The 24,356-nt window shown below is 43.6% G+C and overlaps 1 protein-coding gene across 1 annotated transcript in view; it reads right to left on the minus strand.

Moving 5' to 3' along the window:
• EXOC4 (exocyst complex component 4) overlaps window positions 1-24,356 on the minus strand; it is a gene marked incomplete at its 5' end in the record, with an annotated part of 409,823 nt that overhangs the window by 18,948 nt on the left and 366,519 nt on the right. The window contains 3 exon segments of the mRNA NM_001199320.3: window positions 8,859-9,018; window positions 10,254-10,432; window positions 14,009-14,150. Of these exon segments, the coding sequence (NP_001186249.2) occupies window positions 8,859-9,018; window positions 10,254-10,432; window positions 14,009-14,150 (481 nt within the window).

The following is a 24,356-nucleotide window of genomic DNA, read 5'->3' on the forward strand; positions in this document are numbered from 1 at the left end:
TACACAAATAAGGAGCTTGGGAACATAAAGTAATTACTTTGATTTTTTTTTTTTTCCCAGAGACATTCAAAACTTATTAGTCTCAAGAAACCACATATCAGCAAAAGACTGTCACCCCAGGGATAAATGAGGAGTTTGTAATTCATTTCCAGGAGAACATATCCCAGTGCTGTTAATGCAGAATGGAAACGTGCTGTGGCCAAGTCTAAGAGCCAAAAACACTTCTTAAAAATGTTTATTTGCATCTTCCTGAGCTTGTGTCCCTGGAAATGTGAATGCAGGCTTTGGCTGGCTGAGAAGTTCACCTCCATTGATTGTTTCACTAACGCACCAAGAACCAAGAGGAGAAAGTCAATGAAGTCTCTCTGTTTTTCAGTCCATTTCCAGTGTAGGAAAATTGAATTAATCTCTTTACTTGAAGCAACTCAAACAACCACATGAAAATCATTACAGAGGCTGCTAAAACCTCTATCTTTAAAGGTTACAGTGCGAAGATTAAAAGCACCTCCGGGAAAAAGAGAAATGGCTGATCAAAATTCAATGTTGAGTCAACAGTGGAAAGCCCCGGCAGGTCCGTCGCCTTCCAGCACCCAATGGGTATTTTAAGATGCTTCTGCTGTATGGAGCGATACTGGCAAAGAGGATGTTATGTGATTTTGCACATCATGGCGTTTGGACACTGGGGATGCAGGAAGTGCCAAACAATTTCAGACCCCTAATCCCTTTAATAGGGGGCTGCTACCTGGTGTAAATCCCCCCAGGGGTGCTTACGGGTTGATGTGCACATCTGCAAAGTCATCTCCTGGCCCGGGCAGCAGCTGAGGTGGCCCTGCATCTTGTTTCACTTGGCTTAAAGCAGTTTAGAGAATCACACCCTAGAGGCACTCACTTCTCACCACTCACCATAAAGGACTGAGGGTAACCAGCTCTGACGAAGACATGGCTGTGGTGGATCTTTAGTTAGAGAGCAAGTATTTACCAGCCCAGTGGGTCAATGCATATATCTGAAAGTTTAGGCTTGGATGCCTTGCTGGACATGAGTGTGTGTTCTTTGGGTTTCTAGGGCCTCTTTTTCTGCAAAATGCCTGGTGAGTGTTTTAATTACAAAGCTAGCAGAATCCCTTCCTTGAGGAATTCCTAATCCAAGCAGCCACCAAAGGAAGGGAGGGACATGCTCTCATTACCCGGTGGTTCCAGCCACATTCTTTCCATCTTCATGTGCTCAAGTGCTCTCATTACGCGAAAATTACTTAAGGACAAGCAGGAGAAATGTCATCCCCCAAGAGTCAGGTCCTTTGCTTCTGAACAGCTGGCAAATCACCATCTTGGACTCTTTTTCTAACGGGAAGAAAGAGCAGCAGGCAAGACATTTCCCATATACACACAGTGAATAAAAAATCTGCTACTCAGCAAACTTGAGAACAAAAGTTGTCCATCCTCAGGCTGGAGTGAGGCCAAAGATGGGGAGGGAAGAGTAATAATGCCTTCTGCATAAGGATGTGTTTGTTCCTCCTGCTGCATCTCTGGTGCTACCTACAGCAATTCTCTTATTCACACCTGATATCTTAACCTAATTTAAGGCAAAGTTCCATTTTCAGGAATGTTATCATTTCAGAGCATTGCACCTAATTTCGTTGTTTGTTCCTTCTCCTTCGGTTGTGCCAGCACAGCTGTTTGCAAGGCCTGCTGTGAACCAGACCAGGGAGCTGATCCAGCCAAAAATGAGGAAAAAATGATGTAAAAAGCAAACTATATCCCTCCTTCCCCCGAGCTGGATCATTTCCCCTCTCTAATTTACTGTGTTGCATCAGTGCCTGCTGTGTTGACATAACCCAAAGAATGGGAAGAGCAAAATGGCATCATGGAGTAATATGCAATCACCAGCCACAATCTACGTGTTTTGCAGAGGTAATAAAATTGAATGTATCTCAGAGGTAGTTTTTTGGGATGAGACAGAGAAAAGTACCAAGTGCTGTTCTGGGGAAGAGTATTTTGGACAAACTGGATGTGTTTGGTTCTATTTTCACCTGGTGTCCATCAGGATGCTATGAGGTGGGAAGATCATAGAATCATTAAGGTTGGAAAAGACCTCATCCAGTCCAGCTGTCAACCCATCCCCACCATGACCACTAAACCACGTCCCTCAGTGTCACACCTCCACACTTCTTAAACGCCTTCAGCGATGGTGACCCTACCACTTCCATGAGGGCTGTGAATCTGCAAAAGAAGTGCATTTCCTGGCCTTGGCAAGGCATCCTTTCCCAAAATGATGAACCTGGACAGACAGAGATGACTTCTGAGCCTTGCGAGCATGTGGGATTCAGAGTATGAGTTCCCATTGCTGTGGTGAGATGACCTGAAAGCCATTTTCAGACTTCAAGATGCGCTACCTTTCCTGTACATCTCAGTACCATGACCCAGTGATTCAAAGAAAAAACTGTCCAAACTCTTTTCTTAAACACTGATGGATGTACAGCTTAAATCTGAACTTCATCAAACTCTTAATCTGAGGAAAGGATAAGCAGACTTTTGGTTTCTGGCCCCACAAGGAGATGGGGTACATGCACAAGACTGAAGCATCTGATTTTGATGCAGATGTGCCACGTAGAAATACTTGACTCACAATGAACAGGGATCCATCTGTGATCTCCAGTATTCTTCCAGTCTTGAGCTGGCACCTTATTGCAAATGTACTGTATTGCAGAGTCAGAAGCCCCAAGAAGCATCTCTACCAAATGTCACGAAGGCATAAATTGATGCCTTACTGAAACTCACAGCAGCTGCAGATTTAACTGGAAATTAAACTCTGTGGATGGGTGATTTGTTCCAGCATAGTTTTAATGCACATGTAGTGGGGTGGCTGATTGGGATGCATGGGGCATCACCCAGCAGCACCCATCTGGTGAACGACCATATGGGGACACAGTCTCTGATCTCCCAAAGCAGGGGAAGAAGGGGAGAAAGGGCGAGGAGCCATCAAGCCGAGGGATGTTTTTAATCCTTTATAGTTGGGATTTTTGGTTAATGCAGTGAAACCACTAATTACAGCTAATTAAACCTGCACTGAGATCAAAGCTCAGTGGAAACTACAGGGGGGAGAAAACAAGGGAGAAAAGAAAGGAAAAGAAAATACAGATTTTGTTGTAAGCAGGTCCTTAATTGAAAACTAAAGCAGCTTTGTTAATTAAAAACAGCAAAACCAAAATGAGGGCATGCTCTGCAGATACACAACATGAGTCCAGCATTGAGATGGAGATAACACATCTTTCCCACGCTGTCAGTGAAGAAAAGCTTTTCTTCCAGAGCCTGTCCTGCTTCTGACTCCTCCATACAGATGGGTCTTCTCAGGATCCATATTAGAAAGTATTGGTGAGCTTTACCTTCCACAGCACTGACCACATTGGGTTGCAAAGTGAGGAGAGAAGAATTCTTCCAGACTAACACATATACAGTTTTTATGAGCAAGCATTTTTCTCTCTAACACTGAACCAAGAGGGATGGGTCAGAGACCAGCCCGCTTACACCTAGGTGCCAGAATATCCCATTGGTAGCTGATTTAAATAAAAAGGGGTTCAATCCATACAGCTGTCCAGCCCTAACAAGACATTATAGGATAGGTAGATGTGCACTTATCCAGTACTGGGAGCCATGCACACTTTCCAGCCATCTGCTGTCACCGCCGTGCAGGGACAGAACATTTCATGTGTGTTGAAATTCCACCCCAAATCTTAAAACCCATCAGTTTGGGAGAATCTCATGGCTCTTTCATGATGGAAGTGGCTCTGTTGTACTCTGGAACCAAAATTCCTTTCCACGACATGGAGAAGAGGTGATGACTTAGGTCAGCAGGGACCCAAGATTTTAGGCAATGGCTGCTCCTTGCCCACAGGCAGACCACATCTATTTTACTCTTGTGCCCACAGCCCTATGCCTGGTTCCATGCCTCATCCCTTACTCAGTGATTAATATTATGGTACTTGGCACCCAAGTTTTGTAATCAACCACTGTGAAGTTTATTCAAACAAAATAATCTTAAATGGCCCAAATTTGCTGTTTTGAATGCTGTCCAGTTCTGAACTACAAGTGAAGAGAGGTAGTGGAGGAGCACTGCAGAGGGACCTGAGAGCAGAAGAGCAGTTTGCCAATGAATCAAGAGGATCCAGTTTCCAATCTGCTTAACGTGGGGTTCAATGTGCACAAGTTCATGTATATATCACGACAAAATTCAGGAAGAGAAATAATATCTGGTAATGAAAAGGACTTAGAGCATAAGGATCTCTAAGGCACGCTGGCTACCCTCACCCTCTGCAGCACCCAGTAGATGGCAGCATGTTATTGCTTATTCAACTTGTATGGGACAGCATCGAGCAGGAGGCATAAATCTCTCCTAACTCTCTACAGTTAAACAAAAGTGTCCTCTGCTTGCAGGAAAGGAACCCAAAGTACCGAGCACCCAAATCAGAACTGTACTCTGCAATAAAGCCCCCTCCAAAATCCTGCTCCTCAAAGGGTTGGATGGGACAGCTCTGCCACCTCCATGGATGTTTGTGCTGAAAGCAGTGTGACTATCTGCACTGGGAATTTTAGCACATGATCATTCACTGCCTTTTGCTACCAGCTGAGCTAGAATGAAATCCAGAGGGTCTATACCCACTCTGCTGCTGTGACTCATGCAATCTTACAAGCAAAAATTAAGGGTTTTCTATGTGCAAGAGCAGAGCTCAGACGGATTTGCTGTTTTGCAATCCCCACTTCCTTTGAAATCAGTGTAAGAACTGGTGCAGCTCTCCCCTGATGCTGTCGGTGGCTGCATGGGCACAGGGAAGGTGTTTGCCCCAAGGATGTTAGTATCCAAGCATTTACACCATAGCATCACCGGTGTCACTGGGAGAACGTGGGCATGAAGGAATGGGGTCAGAGCAGCAGCTGCAGCGGTATTTTGCCAGGGAGAAGAAGCAAAGGTCATTTCTCTTTTGTGAACAGTAAAAATTCAAGCAGACTTTGTATACAGACACATTTGATCACAGGCGTCTGAACTACATTTCAAGGCTTTATTCATGTCTGATCTGAGGACAACCGCCTGACATGCTGATGCCTTCTCCCTGTGCCTTTGCAGTGGGGACTTCTCCAGGGTGGCCAGGATCCACCAGCAGGGACAACGTGGGTGTCACATCTATTAGAAAGATGTGGTCAGAGCCAATGGCCTTGGTAACATCTTCAGCAGCAGGAAAAGAGATTGGTGGTCCTTTGGGATGGATGGTCACTGCAACTGCTAGCTTGAATGGTAGCAGCAGGGAAACCTCTAATCTGCTTTTAGGTGTACAGACACCTCTGCTTCACTATGACGGATGCTTTCAGACCCAGTAATGAAGAGCAGCATCACTCAAAACCCATTATCTCAGAGGTTAGAATTATATTGCTTTGTATGAAATAGCCAGATTTCACCACTAGTCCCCTCCCTTCCCTCAGAACCAATTCCATTAACTTTTGGGAACAGGGCAATTTTATCACTACTGCGTGCTTGAAAAAGTGGTGGTTTTTTTCTTTTTTCCAGTGGAAAATGAACATCTAAGAATGGAAGGATATTTTCTGTAAGGATAAGTCTCAACAGAAGCCTAAGCCTTTTTTGAATGCAGCCGATGAAATCTCTGCATAAACATATAATTATATTTCAGGTGGATAAAGAGGAGGTAAAGGAGACAGACAAGAAAAGATCTGGACTGGAGTCTGTATTTGAAGCTGAATTCTATCCCTGTAATGGCATAAATCTAAATCTGGGTCTGAAACTTACAGAACGTGGAGGTATTTAGAATCCATGCCCTATTCTAGACTTTGCAGCATGTGACCAGATGCTATATACAGAGAGAAAATACTGCTTTTTCTTTGATATAATGGTGGATGTCCTAATCATCGTCTGCATTTCTGCTGGCCTAGATACCAAACACACATAAGGGAAGACCTTATTCATATTTGCAGGAAACTGGGTGACTGATACACGTCCTTTTGCGACGCCTTAGCAGACAGAACCAGCCTATTTTACACTTTCTTCTTGTGGTGGAGATACTCCTTCCTACAACTCACAGAGCTTGGCAATTTCTCTTTTTCCATTGAAAATGTGCTCCAGCTTTCTCTGCAGAGAGTTTCCCTGCCCCACTCCACCGTGAATGAAGGATCTCAAAACAAAACCCACCTGAAACAGATTCTCCCTTTTCCATGGTACTACTCCCAAATCAGCACATGTTGCCAGAACCTGCTGCCACCTCCAGGTTGCAAATCTTTTGGAGAATGTGGTTTAACATGCAAGAGTCTCACCAGAACCACCTGTGTTACATGGGGTAGGATTTTGCTGTGAACCCTCTATGTGTGATTTTGGCTTCAGAAAAGGAGGATCTTCCCTGTTCCAATTCCCTGATTGAGGTTTCTACTGCCTATGAATGAAGTCACCTACTGGGACAGAGATGAAAGGGGATTACCAGTGCTTTACGGGACACATAAATAGCCTTGAAGAACTGTAAAGTCATAAAGGCTGGAAAAGTCCACTAAGATGATCCAGTCCTACCACCAACCCATCCCCACTAACCACGTCCCTCAGTGCCACATCTCCACATTTCTTGAATACCTCCAGGTGTGGTGACTCTACCGCTCCCTGGGCAATGTGTTCCAATGCATCATCACTCTTTGGAGACGAAGTTTCTCCTAATATCCAACTGAGCATCCCTTGGTGCAACTTGAGGCCATTCCCTCTCATCCCATTTCTTCTGCAACTCTGCCACTGCTCCTGTATGTGAAATAACCACTTGCTTTCCACTTCCCCCTTTAAAAAGGCAAAACTGGTAGTCAGCCACTGCGCAAAGCATTTACAGATTCCTATATGAGATAGATCACAGAAGCACAGATCACTTTTATCCTACACTGATGATATTTTATGTTTTTTGGGTGTGAATGGTTGTGTTTGTTTTATAGTTGGAATAGACCTCAGTAACTGGAGTCCCTGGGGTAATGTGAGGACTTGCTCGGGTAATTGTATATTCAGGTGAGCAGGGCAGGGTTCAGATGCACAAGATGCCTTGTATGTGTAAAAGGGTAATCCAGATAATGAGCATTCAGGAGACATCTGAAGAACAAAAGAATAAAACATATTCTCTACATTACAGAAGTCTGTCCCAAAAGAAAGAGGGAAGCAATGCAGTCAAGAAAGCTAAAAAAAAACCCCACCAAAAAATAATAATTAAAAAAAAAACAACCCAGGAACAAGCTGTTGAATTTGTATTATGGGAAGAAATCTGCATGGCAACTCATGCTGCTGTGCAGAACAGGTATCTCAGTGAGATCTCGATGGCACTCAGCATCTCAAATGGTGCAGGAGAAAATCTACGTGCCATGGAGCCCATACAGTATATGTGTGCTTCATACTGTGAAAACTGCTTGCACGGCACATCATCCATCAAGCAAGACCAGAAGGGGGGAATGTGTTCCCTCCTCACCCTTCCCTTCAAACTCCACGTCAAATTATGCAGCACTACAAGTCACAGATCTGTGGTTGTCCAACCCAGATTGCAAAGACCCATCAGAAAATGGCCAGCACATGGTGCTGCCTCCAACAGCACTTGGTCAGCATTTCATTACTTGGGTGCCAGTTTCTGTCAGCATATGATCAAGCCCTGCTCTGCCTGCCAAAAAACTGGGGTAATTTACTTAACATTTCAACAGATCAGGAAAAAAAAAAAAAGGCATTTTAAAAAGGAAAGATTCAATTTGGGAACTTTATTCCCTGGAGAATTAGTAATGGATCTATTGCTCTCACTCTCTTCTCTCTCCCCCAGGCCTCAGCATTCATAACTTCCCCATGTCAATGTTATTATGAAAAGACTAATTCAATAATGAGATCATTCCCCATATGAGAGCCCAAGTAAATGAGGCACTCAGTCATATCTACTCTCCCTCCTCTAAGGGAGTCATGCTTCTCCAGTAATTCAGTCTCCAAGAGTGATGGCCAAATGGTGACACCAGTGTTGGCAGAGGGTCATAGCTGTGTGTCATGCAAAACTTTTGTCATCTGAATTTACAAGCCTTCAATTGCAAGTTCTAGGCTCTTCTTTTGGCTGTTTCTTGATCCCAGCCGCCCACTGCCCTTTCAGTATCTAAAGAGGATAGAAGAGGACAGCCTCTTCAGCAGGGTTTGTTCTGATAGATAAAGGGGAAATGGTCTCAACTAGAACAGGGGAGATTTAATTTGGATATAAGGAAGAACTTTTTTACAATAAGGGTGGTGAGGCAGTGACGCAGGTTGCCCAGAGAGGTGGTGGATGCCCCATCCTTGGAGACATTCAAGGTCACATTGGGCAGGACTCTAAGCAACCTGATGGAGCTGTAGATATCCCTGTTCACTGCAGGGGAGTTGGACTAGATGGCCTTTAAGGTTCCCTTCCAACTCAAATGATTCTATGGTTCTATAATTGCTTCCACAGAGGTTTAGACAACACGGCTCTGCTGAGAGTTACACCCTGTGATTATGCCTCAAACGATCCCCCTTCAGTGAATAAAGCAGCAAAACAGGTAAGAAACTTGCAGCTGAACTACCATGTCCAATTTTGGTTTTGGTCTTGCTACAATTTTGAGAGCAAGAGAACGTGAAGGAAGACAACATGGATTAAGTTTAAGTCTTCAACAAACTGAAGTGTAACTCATTTGGGCAAACAGAGGCCCCGCATGCATCCAGCTGAAATTCCAAGCAACAGTTGTACCTAGAAACTTCAATGTATCACCCATCCAGTCACATGGCGGGTGGTGAAACCTTTGGAAGGAGCTACATGAGGGCACTGAAATAACAATAAACACAGTTAAGGCTCTTAGCTCACCTTGCGAAGTCCAGGTCAGCCTCACGTGACATGGTGATGTTTGTCAGGTTCTGCTGGAGGATGAAAATGTTCCTACACATTTTCTTGATGCCAGATTCACTGATGCGCTTGAAGTAGTGGGCTCCATTGATAAGAATGCAAGAGATGAGGTGGCCCAAACCTGCACAGGAAGGAGAGAAACAAATAATAAAATGAGAGAAGAAAGACATTTAGTGACAATAATTCATCATAAAGTCCAGGAATGAGCATGGAATGGGTGTGTGTGAACTGGAAAGGGAGATATGCCAGCTGCATTTCAATGCACAGGTTCTCTGATGGTTTCTTTTGATTGAGTGATGTCCCCATCTTTCCTCTGCTACTGAAGGACATGGCAGGCTGCTAGAAGTCACAGGAAATCTCAGAATGATGTACCCACGCATGAAGCATTGCAAACAGAAAAAACGTAGCCCAATTCACTCAGCACAGGAATCTGTAAAAGACTAGACACTGATTAAAAGTCTGAATTATGAAAACATGCTCATGCTTAGGCAGCCTAAATGCTGATCAGAAGAAGGCTAACAAGGCTTGCACAGCCTTCATCCCTTCTAGCAATGCCATGAGTGCATCTCCAGTCCCCAGTCTTCTGATTTTGAAATCCACACACCCTGGCACACAGTAAGACAACCGTGCATCAGTGCCACAAATAAATACAGGGGAGATGAACCAAGATGTGATTTATATTCTCCAAGGTAATTACAACAGATGAGACATCAGAAGAGCCAATGTTCTCAAAATTTAATTTCAGTATTGGAATGGCTACACTTGGGATAGGGACTACGTTCTAATAGAGCTGTGCTTGCAATATATACAGCTTCCTGATGAGCTGTCCTGCATGTACATCAGCCTACCCTTTTTGTGCTCAGAATGGGTTGATTGGTTCTATCAAAGACACTCAGAAATGGTAAAGAGGCAACAAGTTTTGACTTACGTTTGCACGGGTCTCACCAATCAATTTGCTGTAGATGGCAACAGTAGCACACTGTGTGTTCCAGTCATAGAATCACAGAATCATTTGAGTTGGAAGGGACCCTTAAAGGTCATCTGGTCCAACTCTCCTGCAATGAACAGGGACACCTACAGCTTGATCAGGCTGCTCAGAGTCCTGTCCAGCAACCCCGAATATCACCAAGAATGGGGGAATCCACCACCTTGATGGGCAGCCTGTCCCAGTGCCTCACCACTCTTACTGTAAAAAACCTTTTCCTTATATCCAATCTAAATCTCCCCTGTTCTAGTTTGAAACCACTTCCTCTTGTCTTACCCTGAAAGACACAAATACTTCTCAGCTCTGCAACAAAAACAAAAAATCATTTCGTAACAACCAAACTCTCACAAACTTATTGGCAAATGTCTGACCTTCAAAGATGTACTGGAACTTGTGCTGCTGGAGGCTGGCGCTCATGGCTTCCTCGATGGCACTGATGTCCTTATTGAGCCGGACAACAAGGGGGTCATAGTCCATGCTCTCCACGTTGGCAACAATGGCATAGTTCCCTTGTTTAGCCAATGGGATCAGGTAGTGGAAGCAGTGAACTCTGCAAGACAGAAGAGAGAAACGTTACAGCACAACTATGTCAACATTAAAATATCAGTGGGTGTTACTCAGAAGTGGTTCTAGGCAGAAAAAAACAATGTAGTAGGATGCATATTTTCATGGAGAGAAATGCTAGCAATGCCAGCTGAACAACTCTGTACCTTCAAGTCCTCTAAAGGCTGTGCAGATCCCAGAGAAGAAAGCCTATCAACAGAAACACGACCCAAGAGCCAAATGATTTGGACAAAGAAGAGTATGTCTGCATTGCTTGTTCTGTTTTTGGTTTCTCAGCCAGGACTGGAAAGAAGGAGGATAACTGAAGGGACCATCTCCTTGTGAGCAAAACATCCCTCATGGTCTGGATGCCAGCTGCAAAGCTGCCTATTGCTAGCCCACCAAGCAGCTCCAGGAGGCTGGGAGGATGTATGGACCTTCCAGTGCCCTTTTTCCCTTGCTCTGATGTGAATTCTAAGAGAATTTTATTTTTTTTTAAATCTCATTACCATTCCATGGAGGCCTTCAAACTTTCCAATTTTTAGATAATTATCTCATATTTTTATCATGCGTTAGCCAGTTCCCCAGCAGAATCATAGAGCTGTTTGAGTTGGAAATGACCCTTAAAGATCATCTAGTCCAACTCCCCTGCAATGAACAGGGATATCTACAGCTCAGTCAGGCTCTGATGAAGAGTATCTCTGTAACACCTCTGCAGTGGTTAAGGCTGCCAAGGAGGGCAGTTGTTCCTTCTATTTCTCCCTCCAAACACCAGCATGTTTGTGGCAACCTTGGCATGGCTTTGTGGTTAGGTCTTCTGAAAAGCACTGCTGATTACACTGTGGAAGAACGACATATACAGGATACTGCAGGGATACAGAGGGGCTACTGAGCATAGTTACGCTCTCTTCAACATATATCTTTTATTTTTGGAGTAAAAAAACCACAATGAAACAAAAAAGCCCCAAGCGCATTACTTATCATGGCAATGTATTAAATACACCAGAGGTAAAAGTACTACCTTATAATTTTCTTTCTAAAGTTCAAGCAAGTAAAAAGTAATTCTAAGAAATGAGTGGTTACATTTGCATTGAATGCATCTGTCTCTTGACCTATTTTGAGAGGTGAATACAAAAGATCCTCTATTAACAGATACAACCTACACCATCACTCTGAAATGCCAAGTGCCTTTTAACCAGGTTCTCCATTTTCAAACATGTTGGTTCAGCAGCACTTCAGTACTGATGCTCCAATTACAACTCCTTGCATGTATCGTTAGCCCTCGTAACGCTTATAACTGGAAAAAATGAGTGAGCCAGGGGGCATTCAATGGTAATTTGAAGGCCAAGACTGCATCTTCCCAAACATTTAATATGACTGCAACTTCTTTCCAGCTTGCCAGACATGTTGATCTGTTGGCAACATGCCTTGCCATCATCTTTTCCATCAAAGGAAAAAAGTCCTGTACACTCACATTTTGTTCTGCAAAGATCTGCAATTAGGTCATTTCTCTTGAACTCATAGTGGAAAATGCTATGATCAGCAAAGTCAATAGCAAAACTCCTTAGACTTTTTTAATTCTTGGGTTTCACTCACATCACTCAATAGGGCTGGGGTCAGATTGGACTCTTGAATTTCATCCGTCAGGGAATCATAGCTGAATTGCAGGCTGGATGAAATATCCCTTGCATTCAAAGTGTAACTCAGGTTCAGCACACTGAGACATAAAATTCATGCCATTCTGGCTGGCTCAAACAGCACTGGGTTGGAATGGGGTGGGAGATGTGGTACATGCCTCGTCCCTGGAGACATTCAAGGTCAGGCTGGACTGGGCTCCGAGCTCCTGACCGAGCTGTAGATGTCCCTGCTCACTGCAACAGAGTTGGACAAGATGACTTTTAAAAGTTGCTTCCAACTCAGACAATTCTATGATTCTCTAAGCTGTGATGAGTAAGTTCTGGCTTCTGCATCCCAGTCCTCATAGAAAATGTCCTTGAGGTGGCCATCACAAGCAAGTTCATTCTAGCGCAACCTCCAGAGTGAAAACATATCTATCCTTTAGCACCTGCTCCTATATAATGCTGTATAGGTGTTTTTTTTTTTATAGTAAAAGATGGTAACAGGTTAAGTAACCTGAAATTTCATGGTTATTTGTAAATAAAGAATCATAGAATCACCTGAGTTGGAAGGGACTCTTAAAGGTCACCTAGTCCAACTTCCCTGCAATGAACAGGGACACCTACAGCTCGATCAGATTGCTCAGAGCCCGGTCCAGCCTGACCTGGAATGTCTCTGTGGTTGAGGCATCTAACACCTCTCTGGGCAACCCTAAAAGAAATGGTTAATGATCTGGATGTGCCAACAGGTTTCATTTAAGGAAGCAGATGTAAACCCAAGGTTTAAGGTCTCAGGGACCACAGTCCTCATGTCATGCTCAGATTGTTGTGGAGAAGAATCCAACCCCAGGCTTGTGCCAATCAGCATCTGGCAAAGCTCTGAGCAAATGGGGGGTCCCTAAGGTAGGAGAAAACCAAAGGGATCACTGCAAAGTCTCAACCCCTCTATTGCTGTCTGCAGCAGTGAAAATTGTCCTGAATTATATTTGCACCTATTTCTGCTTAACCAGTGTGATGGAAATCCAGAAACCCATTCAGGCTGGTGCCCATATCATGAGTCTGGGTTAGCCCTGGTATCACCTTGCATTTACACTGCAGCTGGAAAGCTGCTCCATTTCCATATTTTAACAATCTTTTCTTCAAATCCTTCAAGCCCCAGCTCATCTGTGATGCCTGCAATCAAGTGGGCAGCAGATGATGGATAGCAGGTTGAAGGGCTGCTGACAATAACTGATGTGTATTTTTTTAAAGCTACATACTGACTTCATGAGAGCTCTGTCAACGTACATGAAGACAAACTATGGCTCAGGATATGCCACAGAAGAACAAAACGATGGCCCATCAAGTCTCATTGCCTGTCTATGACATCCACTTATATTTCATGCTTCAGAAAAAAAGGAAGCATTGAAAATACACCTGGCCAATGCATAAGGGACAAATGCCTTCCCAGCCCAGAGTGGACAGCTGGCAGCCTGAAGAAAGGGATTTGCTGCTTTTCATCTTTGCATGTGTAGTCAGAGACATCACAAAACTCTCCAGCCCTTTAAAAGTTCCAGCTGGTGCTTACCTTCTATTCCCCAGATTCTCTTGCTATTGGAAAAAAAAAACAGTAAGAAAAGCTTTTATTTGCAATCCAGAGCGCAATGGCTAATAAATATGCAGACACCTGTTAGGCTTTAAAAACACTGTGCAATTATCTAAGGACAAAGCTCCAAAAAAAAACCCATGTTTTTTCCTAGTTTCTGACACAAGATACAGACCCTCTTACAAAATCCCATGTTGCTATCTTGCCTCTGCCCCACATTTGGCCATCCATAGTTATCTTGATTTTTCTGGGCACATCATTGACCTCTTTGATGCAAGGCAGGCAAAAATACCATTCTCAGTTGCCATAATGTGCCCTCTGGACACAATCCTAACCTGTAGCTTCCCGAGATCACCTCAGTCCCCAAATTCCAAGCTTTTACCTCACTTCCAAATGGAGAACCAGCAGGCAGCGGTCAGCCATCTCTTGGAAAGACCTGGCCAGTTCACTCAGGGTTTGCAGGATCTGTTCGGATGCAGGAAGGTTTTCCATGCTGGCATGGCTGTCCTGGCCAGGAGACACAGCTAGCAAAAGAAGATGGGATAAATCAGTGACATATTTCATCGATACCACTTGGCTTTAGCAACTATAGCATGTTGACTGCTTCCTCCCTAAGCGTGCATGTTCTCTTCTATCTTTGGCTGAGCAATGAAGTCTATGATTTGGGAGTGCAAGAAGCAACAAACCGCTTCTGCGATTGGTTAAACTCCAGAATGAGTCTGAGGGGTTTAATCAACCACCAGAATACATTTGCTTGGGAAGATATTTCTCTGTGATATGTATTTCTGTAGCTGCAAAATCCAGGAACATTTATCTTGCTTTGTTTGGAGTGAGGAAGGAGCTGCTCTGGAGCCAAACCATGGCACCAACAAGAAAGATGACCCTTTTTGGTCACTATAGACTTCCTTATGTAATCTCAAGTGAACCTCTCTCTGCCTTCTGCTATCTGAAAAAGTCATGGAGAGCAGAGACATTTTCATCATTTATTTCTCACCATCCCATTGTGAGCCAGGAAACAACTATTTCTGCTTCATGGGCAACAAACTCATCAAAGAAGAGTTGTGGGTATTGGCCATGGCCATAGTTGTGAGATTGCTGTCCTGTGTATATCATCCTGTAATGAAGACCTATGAGGTTTAACTCTTTTAGTTTCATCTGTCACTTGCACCAAGACCTCTTTAAAACACAGTTATCAAATACTTTGCCTTAATTAGAGGAAGCAAATTACAAATATCTGAGTTCAAGCTCTCATTCAAGCAGCACTTTAGCAATGACTTCGTGCATAGGGTGATTAACAGTGTTTGAAATCATGCAGACCTGCTTAGGCACCTTGCATCTGAATTAAATAGTGTGATGGCAAGGGACGTCTTGAGCCATCAAGTCCACTCCCACAGCCTTGGGTAGATAATAGTATGCCACACTGAAGTCATTCAGATTTCTAACCTCCCTACTTCCCTGAACAACTCCATCAAAGCCTCACTTCTCCAGTACTGATGTTAGAGGTTAGGATCTAATTTCCAGCCTACACTCAATCACTGATGTTTTATATTTAGTTCTTCATATGCCAACATTATTCTTTGCCTGATGGGAGTTTTCCATCATCGGTATTCACCTCCTGCTGCACTACAACAAACTCATTGAGGAGTGGGAATTCCCATCCCCTCTTCATCGTAGGAGCAACAATCTGCACCCCTTCCAGGCTACATTATTTTTCTTGAGCACAGCTAACCAGAGCTGTGTGCTGTATTTGAGCTCTCACTGCTGCCACAATGGGACTAGAGCTTTCCCATCTCTCCAGGAAATATTATTTTGCTCCGATATCTGCTTTCCTTTCATGGTTGTTTCACATTTTCAGCTCATATTTGTTCCATGGTCAAGCTGAATAATGAAGGTGTGCTATCTGCTGGTGCTAAAACCTGGCTTGTTTTCTTGTTTTCTCTTGCCTTCCCTAATGTTCAGTACATGACAAACACTCAGCCAGACACCAACGCAGCGCAGTACAGGGAGGATTTGTACATTGCTAAGGAACTCCTGACAACAAACTTTAATTGTGATGGAGACTGATCAGATAAACATCTCTTGGCACTGTTTGTATCACCAGAGACTTTCTTTGAAAGAAGAACCTATGTGGAGCTTTGGGTTTGCTTGTAAAATTCAATACAACTTTAGATCCAGTCTGAAAAGCAAAGACAAAAAGAGGGATGAAAGTCCCAACATATTTTGTCTGAAACAGAGCTAAACATATAAGACAGATCTGTACAATTAAAGGAGTGTGACAAAGTGAAAGGAAAAGACTGCACACAGCAAAGCACCAAATTGTACATCTTATTTTACTGCGAATTACAACAGAGAAAACCATGCAAGGAAAAAGCCACGTTAACTACTGCTCCTGGAAGCAGCCTCCTTCAGCAACTCCTCCAATCACAGCAATGTGTATGAAGTTTAATTTAAACAAACCCTTCAGCTAGAACATTTGTTTCCCTAGAGGGTGGCGGGGCTTTTGGATCATGCCGATTTGGGTCTGCAGAATGGGGGAAAAAAGTCCATTTTTAGTCAAAAACTCCAAATATTGTCAAGTTTCTATTGGTGTTGCTCCTGGAGATGGACTTGCTGTTACAGCACAGGAATGTTGCTGCAGTCTTGGGTTTGATAGTGCCAATTCGCTCCAGCAGTGGAGATGGATGGATCCATCACCTGAAATGCAAGAGTCAGCTAATTTCTGCAGTGGAGAGATATGTGCACATTTTTCTGCTCTCTAGAATTCATTTACGGCAATTTAAGTGAAGCGGTAATTATATTTGTCAGTGGATATAAGAGGAGGAGGGAGACAGGAGCAATCTGTGCTTTATTTAAAGCCCGAGTGCTTAAATTCTTCACTGTCCCCAAAGTGAGAACTTCTGGGTGTTCCCCATGTGGGAGGTGGGAAGTTCTGGGTGTTCCATGTCCCCAGGGTAGGAAGTTCTGGGTGTTGTGCATCCCCAAGGTGGGAAGTTCTGGGTGTTCCATGTCGCCAAGGTGGGAAGTTCTGGGTGCTCCATGTCCCCAAGGTGGGAAGTTCTGGGTGTTCCATGTCCTGAAGGTGAAAATTTCTTCTGGGTTTTCCATGTCCCCAAGGTGGGAAGTTCTGGGTGTTGTGTATCCCCAGGTTGGAAGGAAGGCCGAGTGCTGGCTTAGGAAGGTATATCCACTTCTGACATGATATGAAAGCCCCGAGATATACCGTCACTTTTTTAGATCAGAAGAATTCCAGAGCCCTCCACTTGTCCTTTCTCCTTCCTCAGACATTCAGAATGGATTGTCTCACTGCTGAGTCAGCCAAGGAGAAAATCTCATTACTTAAAGCCTTGTTCAGGAGATGCAAACCCGCAGCAGGAGTCTGCAGAAATGTAAGATAATCACAGCCTAAAGGGGTATTGAACAAAAACATGTTTTGGAACTTGTTTTGGAGATGGGCAGTTCTTTGGGCAGACACCACGGATGGAAGGGAGACCCTGCACCCCACAGTCATTCAACCCACCGGAACACTCTCAGCTCTCCACTTAAAGGGCAGAGGGAGGCAACTCAAACTGAAATGCTGGAAAAGCAACACCATAGATCCACAGTCATTCATATCTTCTTCTCCTTTGTAAGTATCTTGGCACATTTATACCAAGCCAAACAATGAGCCCTTCTAGCCAACAAAATACCCAACGGCTGGGTAAGCAGCAGCCAACAACTTGCTCCTTAGTCCCTTATCATCCTGCAGCCTCAACAGATGAATTTCAGTTGTCTTGAGTTGTCTTCCTGTGCTGCTGGATAACAATTACAGCTTTGTTTGGGATTTCTTTTAGCTCGCTGTAAGCACAGCCAAGATATCTCACTCTGAGGAGAGGGAACATTTCATTCCAACAAACATGAGAAAAATAAACTTAACACGCTAGTTGTCACCCATGATTTCAATCATTTTGCAATTCAATGGGAGGCTGGTGTCTCTTGACAGATTGTGCCTTGTAAATCGATGGATGTAAATTACCAGACCTCTGGAATATTAAACAAAACCTGCAGCGTTGCCCATAAACAAACCTCTGTATCCAATCAAGGTCTACAATAGCGCGTCCTGCTTGAGCAGAGCGACTGCTAACAGATTTGAATGATTTAAGAGTGCAAGGAGAAAAATCAATCTAAGGTTACTGCCTCTGCTTTGGCTCCGGTGCAACCTGAGCCTGAGAAATAAACCAGCAACATGTTCACACTTTACATATAGCACTATATGCCACTGCCTTGCAGAGGGAAGAGGAAAGGTTCACAGAAACATTTTACAGCTCTGTTGGAAGAAAAACTCGTATTTGGGAATGAGACATGGTCTGAAACCCTTAGTGTGTCCCAGAGGCAATATTAGGAACCAGCTGACACCTTTTCAGTCTTTAATTTCTTACTCTCTTCCTCTCTGGAAAAGGAAATCCCAAAATAATCATTAGTACACACATGCAAAAGGAAATTGTTATTGGTTAAGTGCTGGACCATGCCTTTGGAGACTTGGAGTTAACCCCTACCTCTGCTGGTGACTTTTTGGAGCTCTGGGCAATACCACTTTCTCCATGCTTTGGTTTGCAGTGGGTATAACCTGGGGTAAGTGTTTTTATATATCACTGCCATGTAAGCAGGCTCTAACGTCTCCTCATCTCCCATTCTTGCAGCCTTTAGAATCACAGAGTCAATAAAGTTGAAGAGACCATTAAGATCTAGCCTGGTCTAGTGGTTGGTGACCCTGCACATAGCAGGGGGGGTTGAAACTTGATGATCATTGTGGTCCTTTTCAACCCAGGCTATTCTATGATTTTATGATCGTATAGTCCAACCATCAGCCCATGTTTGTGACCACCGTAGACCGTGGACATGGTGTAGATTCACACTCTAGACTCATTGCCACATCTGCCCTTCTTTTGAACACCTCCAAGGACAGTGACTCCACCACCTCCCTGGGCAGCATGTTTCAATGCTTCACCACTTTTTCTGAAAAGTTTTTCCTAATATCCAACCTGAAACTCCCCTGGTCCATCTTGATGCCATTCTCTCTCACCCTATCACTGTCATCTGGGAGAGAAGACTGACCTCCACCTTGCTACAACCTCCTTTCAGGTAGTTGTAGAGAGCAATAAAGTCTCCCCTGCGCCTCCTCTTTCCCAGACTAAAGTGCCTCCACCCAATCAAAAGCAGTGGAAATCACTGGGGCATCACCTCTGCACAGCTGCATGGAGATGGCTGCATTCTGCTCCGGTAGCAGCAGATGTGTTAGGATTTGCTGGAGATGAAAAGCCTTAAGTAACTACAGAGAACCAGACAAAGCAAATCAACTCAAATGTTTTTCTTTCTGTGGGAATAACTACCAGGACCCTGCTCTCAAGCCACTTTTCTTTTTGTGGTTACACATCTTTCCTTCCAATTTGATATCCTATTGCTCTTGAGATGCCGTCTCAATCTAATTTAGCGTATAAGCTCTCCGAGGAGCAAGGATCTTCTCTTTTTATCCTCTTGCAGAGTGCTCTGCACACCTGTGGTGCTCGAGAAATAATGAGAAACAACAACTATATGCAACCCATATGGCCACTTGGACCGGTTTCTGGCTTCAGGAATATTATTTGTAGCTCTAAGGCAAAGATCACTCACTGCCTGCCTCTAAACGGGTCAGTTTGGGGATCTCAGAGCTGCAGCTCTGCAGGAAAGTAATGGAATGAGCCATAAAATCTGTAACTGGATTTTGATTTTTTCCCAAGCTCATGAGATTCATTTCAGAGGTACAGGAACCTGTAGATCTATCTTTAAAAAGACAGATTTTGGCTCTGACATCCTTCCCCTTACTTTTCAGAAGTCTGTCTGAACCTCTGGGCCTCTCAGATATGGATAACTACTTAATATATATACGTCGCTCTTGTTGCACTATTCCGTCTGACATAAGTTATTCTCTGCATAAGTTTTAAGTAGAATCATAGAATCATTAAGGTTGGAAAGACCACTAAGATCATCCAGTCCAACCATCAGCCCATGACTGTGACTGCTCTAGACCGTGTCCCTCAGTGCCACATCCACCCTTTTCTTGCAAACCACCAGGAACCAATGTCAGGTAGGATTAAGTCTTGTGCCCAACTTTTGTGCTTACAGATGAGCCAGTGAGCAGAAGTGGGGACAGCCTGCACCTACCTAAGCCACACCACTGAGTCTCTCATACACTGGATGCAACTCTTCCCTTTAAAAAAGCAAGTAATCCTCAGATGAGGAAAGTTCTGAGATACAGAGAACATCTCTATTACATGCAGGTGGGATGAGTATGCAGCTGAAAATATTGATTGATAGCGAAACACTGGGAAGAACAGGGATTCTTGTTAAAGCAAAGCAAATACCAAGAAAGGACAAGCTTTAGTAGGTGAGGACCTTTCAAACAACAGATGTGAGGGTGGAATTTTCTAAGTACTCAGCTCTAGTCTGGCTCACCTTTTACTGCGACCGTCAGAAAATGGCTCATTGATGTTGAAGGGGAAAAGCTATGTCAACACTTTAAGGTGAAGCCAGGAGTTGGACTCAACGATTCTCGTTGGTCCCTTCCAACTTGGGATATATTATGACTCTATAGTATGACTGCTACATAGTTAAGAGTTTTGCTATGAATGAATCTGGTTCTTTAGCAGAGGCAACTGTGATCATATGCAAAATATCATGAGTATTATGGTTCAACTAGATGATCTTTTCCAGCCTTAATGATTCTACGACTCTATACTGGAAGATCCTTAAGGAAGGCATTTTCCCTCGCCAGTCTTCTCGAAAATGGAGAAGGAAACAGAACTTAAATGCAAATTCTGGAAAAAAAAAAGACAAAACTTGAGACTATCCTTTCATGCCTCTGTCCTACACTCCATGTTAAAATTCAAGTGCAGGAGATGGGACAAAGTAACTGTGATGGAAAGAAAAGCACTGCGACCTCATTTGCGATGAGTGCTGATAAGCAAGCTGGGCTGCAGCCTCCATCAGTTCAGTAAACACTAATGATGAGGAGAGCACAGACTGTCACTGGTGATAAAGAACAGGCTAAACACTCTATTAGTTTTTCATTTTGTGAATTAATGTTTTTTATGGTGTGTGTACACTCGCTAGTTAATGAATTGTCTCGTTAGAGCTGTCTGCAGAGCTCCTCGTCTGCCTCTGCTGGCAGACATAAATTTCACGAGGAAATTAGCACTTTAAAAAAGGCAATAACTCCTCTAAAAGTGGTTTGTTTTCCATTAGTTTCTGCAAATACGCAGCTTCGAGAAAGGGATTATCATGGAAAAAAGCCCACGTCCCCGAGCTAGAGGGGCAGTACAAAAATCATGGTGGGAGGGTCTACCTCCATTGTACAATAAACTGCTGGAAGGTCTGGTTGTTGAACCCTTTTCTTTAAATATGTTGCATTCAAGTCTGGAAAGGGCTTGGAAATGATGGGGAAGGGAAGGGAAGGGAAGGGAAGGGAAGGGAAGGGAAGGGAAGGGAAGGGAAGGGAAGGGAAGGGAAGGGAAGGGAAGGGAAGGGAAGGGAAGGGAAGGGAAGGGAAGGGAAGGGAAGGGAGAGAAAAAAGCCTGTTCATCTAAAAAGGGTGTTTTTTTTTGTTTTGTTTTGGTTTGGTTTTCCCCCTGAAGGAAGCACAATTGCGCAGATGCAGCTTAAAGCAAGAGAGCTATTTCATCTGAAGACTCTGAATATGTAGAGATCTCTTCCAGCAGGTCAGGGATTGCTGTTCCAGTGCTATTCAGATATGAAAACTGCGTGAAATTTTCCTGTTTTCAGTACTTTATAATGTAACTTTCCCCTTCCTGCCCCCCGCCCTTTTGGGGCTGAATTCTGTTATCAAAGAAGCAACTTGATTTAGAAACTTCTGTCAAGCCACAGTGGAGCCAAAAATTCACCCGAAAATGAATTTCTTTCCTAATTAAAGTCAGCAAGAGCGCTGCCACTGGCTTCAAGTGGGAGATCTTTTAAAAACTGTCCAAATCTGTGAGTGAATGAGCAAAAAAATGAGTGGATGGAAAACAGAAAACCTCAAGATCAGCTGCTTAGCAAAAGGCACCAGAACTGACGGAGATTTCCTCTCAAATGTTAATAAAGAATGCTTTGCAGCACCCAGAATACACATAATGTACATATCATCAAATTAACAACATTTCGGCAGTGTCTGACTCCGAGCATGTCGGCTCAGCTATTAACTCAGTGGTGAGCATGGGGCAGAAAAGCCAAGCATTGTAAAAACTGCAGAAACATTTGCAGGAACATGTGAAGCGAAGCAGAGGGTAACTTCAGGCACTGATGCACTGACATAATGTGTGATTCTCCCCAGACCGTTATTAGGATATGACTTTCATGAACCAAAATGTTTGATTTCTGTGACAGCTGAAAGAATAAGACAGACGGGTGATGGCCACTTGGGTTAATATTAAAAAAAACTCCAATCTACTAAGAGTTATCAACCTGCATATAAGGCTACATCAGAACTAGGAAATAAAAATCAGTGATTTCTGTTAGGATACTTAAAAGGAACCATGACTAAGCCCCAAAATAAGAACAGAGGGATCAAGATGGCACTGGCACAGGTTGCCCAGAGAGGTTGTGGATGCCCCATTTCTGGAGATGTTCAAGGTCAGCCTGGAGCAGGCACCGAGCAACCTGATCGAGCTGTAGGTACCCCTGTTCACTGCAGAGGAGTTGACTAAATGGCCTTTTAGGGTCCCTTCCCACTCAAACGATTTTATGATTCTATTTTTTGCTTCTACCATTGCTTTGCAAAACAATTTATTGCTGAACAGGAACACCTACAGCTCAATCAGGTGCTCAGAGCCCCATCTGGCCTGACCCTCACAGTCTGACTTCTCCACCATTCCTGGTTATTTAAGAGTTATATTCTGCAAGTCCCATATGAATACAGCCACAGGTTAGACCAGAGCAATCCTATCACATGCCCACTGTAGCCTCTGTGCAAAGCGACTCACTGGTGATGTCAACGGTTGACTACGCTTTCCAGTCCAGCCACCTAGTTTTGGAAATGATTTTGCCCCAGCCCTATAGGAAGCTGTCACCTCTTAACACACCAAGGAGAAGCAGGTGGACTTACTGTTATTAATCTTTGACACCAATGAGTCATTCGCTTCAGAAGAGATAAACACATCCTAATGCATCAACCAACTGGTGTGGACAGCAGGCTCTTTGGAGTTATTTCCACAAAAACCTTGATTTCCTGGTATTACTCATGAGGGATCCTCATTTTAAAATGGTTTGAAAGCACTGCTAATTAGGTCACTTATTTACATGACAATCCCCTGCGTTTAAGGCTGGTGGGTGGGAGGAAAGAATGCTGGAAGAAGAGTAATTAGTGTAATCATGAGGGTAAGCTAAGTGCTGACCCCAAGGCACCAGATCAATACTGGGACTGCATCCTGGTGGTGTGCTTATTGTCTGAGATAAAGAACAGTAAATGCTGAGCATCCAGGTCACAAAAACAACGTCTCATTTTGTAACCATTAAATATTTGATGTAAACCATGGAGGCTGGGGAAAGGAGCAGCCACTAATCCATATGGACAGCTTCGCTGCAGACATTCAAGGGAAAAAGGGCACTGAAAGGCACTGGGAGATGACTTTGACAAGAAAACAAGAGCTCTTAGTTGGCTGATGACTGTGTCATTTTATTTCCTGGTATCCAGCAAAGCAGACCCATATCTGAACTACAAAAATGTATCACTAAAATAATAAAACAAATCAAAATCATTTCTTAATGCTCAGGCCTTACAAAAACAGCCATTTTGTCTTCATGAGGCCACCAGTTCCCTACTGGTTCAGAAGGTTAAACATACCACTTTGTTGTCCCAAACAAACTTTCAGTGGTTTTGTTCCTCCAGAAGCCAGCTCCACTAAGATAGTACCAGCTGGACTCTTGTCTTCTACCTGAATTGCTCTGCTCAGCTCCTGTTCAGCTTCAGGTGTTGTTAGGAGACACAACTTTGCTTTTGGATCCAAGATAATTCTGCTGAATTGGCACTTGGAGGGAAAAAAAAAAAAACAACAACAATCCCACTTTCATTTGTTAAGTCAATACATTGAAGCTTGAGGCTCTGAGTGAAAACACATCTCTGAGCATTGCTGATGGCTCTTGGAGTCATTGATACAACAACAAACACAACTCTGCTTTTGGATCCAAGACAATTCTGCTGAATTGGCACTTGGAGAGAAAAAAAATCCCATTTTGAAATGTTAATTCAATCTACTGAAGCCTGAGGCTAAGAGAAAACACATTTCTGAGCACTGCTGATGGCTCTTGGAGTCATCGATACAAGGCTCACATATGTAGAAGGTCAGGATATTGCCAGACACTTAATATCTCCTCTCTGGACATCTTCCAAAAGACCTCTGCACTCTCACACTGTTCCCTCCAATGGCCTTTTACCATTCAGTAGAGAATAACTGCGGATGCTGAACCTAAGCTCTAAATACTATCTAAGAGTTTCCAGCCTGTTTGAAGCATCTTTCCATAAGTTTAAGCACAGTTGTGACTTCCACTAAAGCTACAAATGGTGATTAATCTGGTGATCAGATATGGTTTGGTTTGGACTTGAAAGATCTTCATTCTGCTGTGCTTGAGGATGGTAAAGCTCTTGTATCCTTGCTCATGGTGAGTCCCAGCTAGGGAAACCCATGACTCAAGACTCGTCTCTTAACTAAATACCAGCCCCAGAA

The sequence above is a fragment of the Gallus gallus genome, chromosome 1 (assembly GCF_016699485.2).
Source record: "Gallus gallus isolate bGalGal1 chromosome 1, bGalGal1.mat.broiler.GRCg7b, whole genome shotgun sequence".
NCBI classification, from domain to species: domain Eukaryota; kingdom Metazoa; phylum Chordata; class Aves; order Galliformes; family Phasianidae; genus Gallus; species Gallus gallus.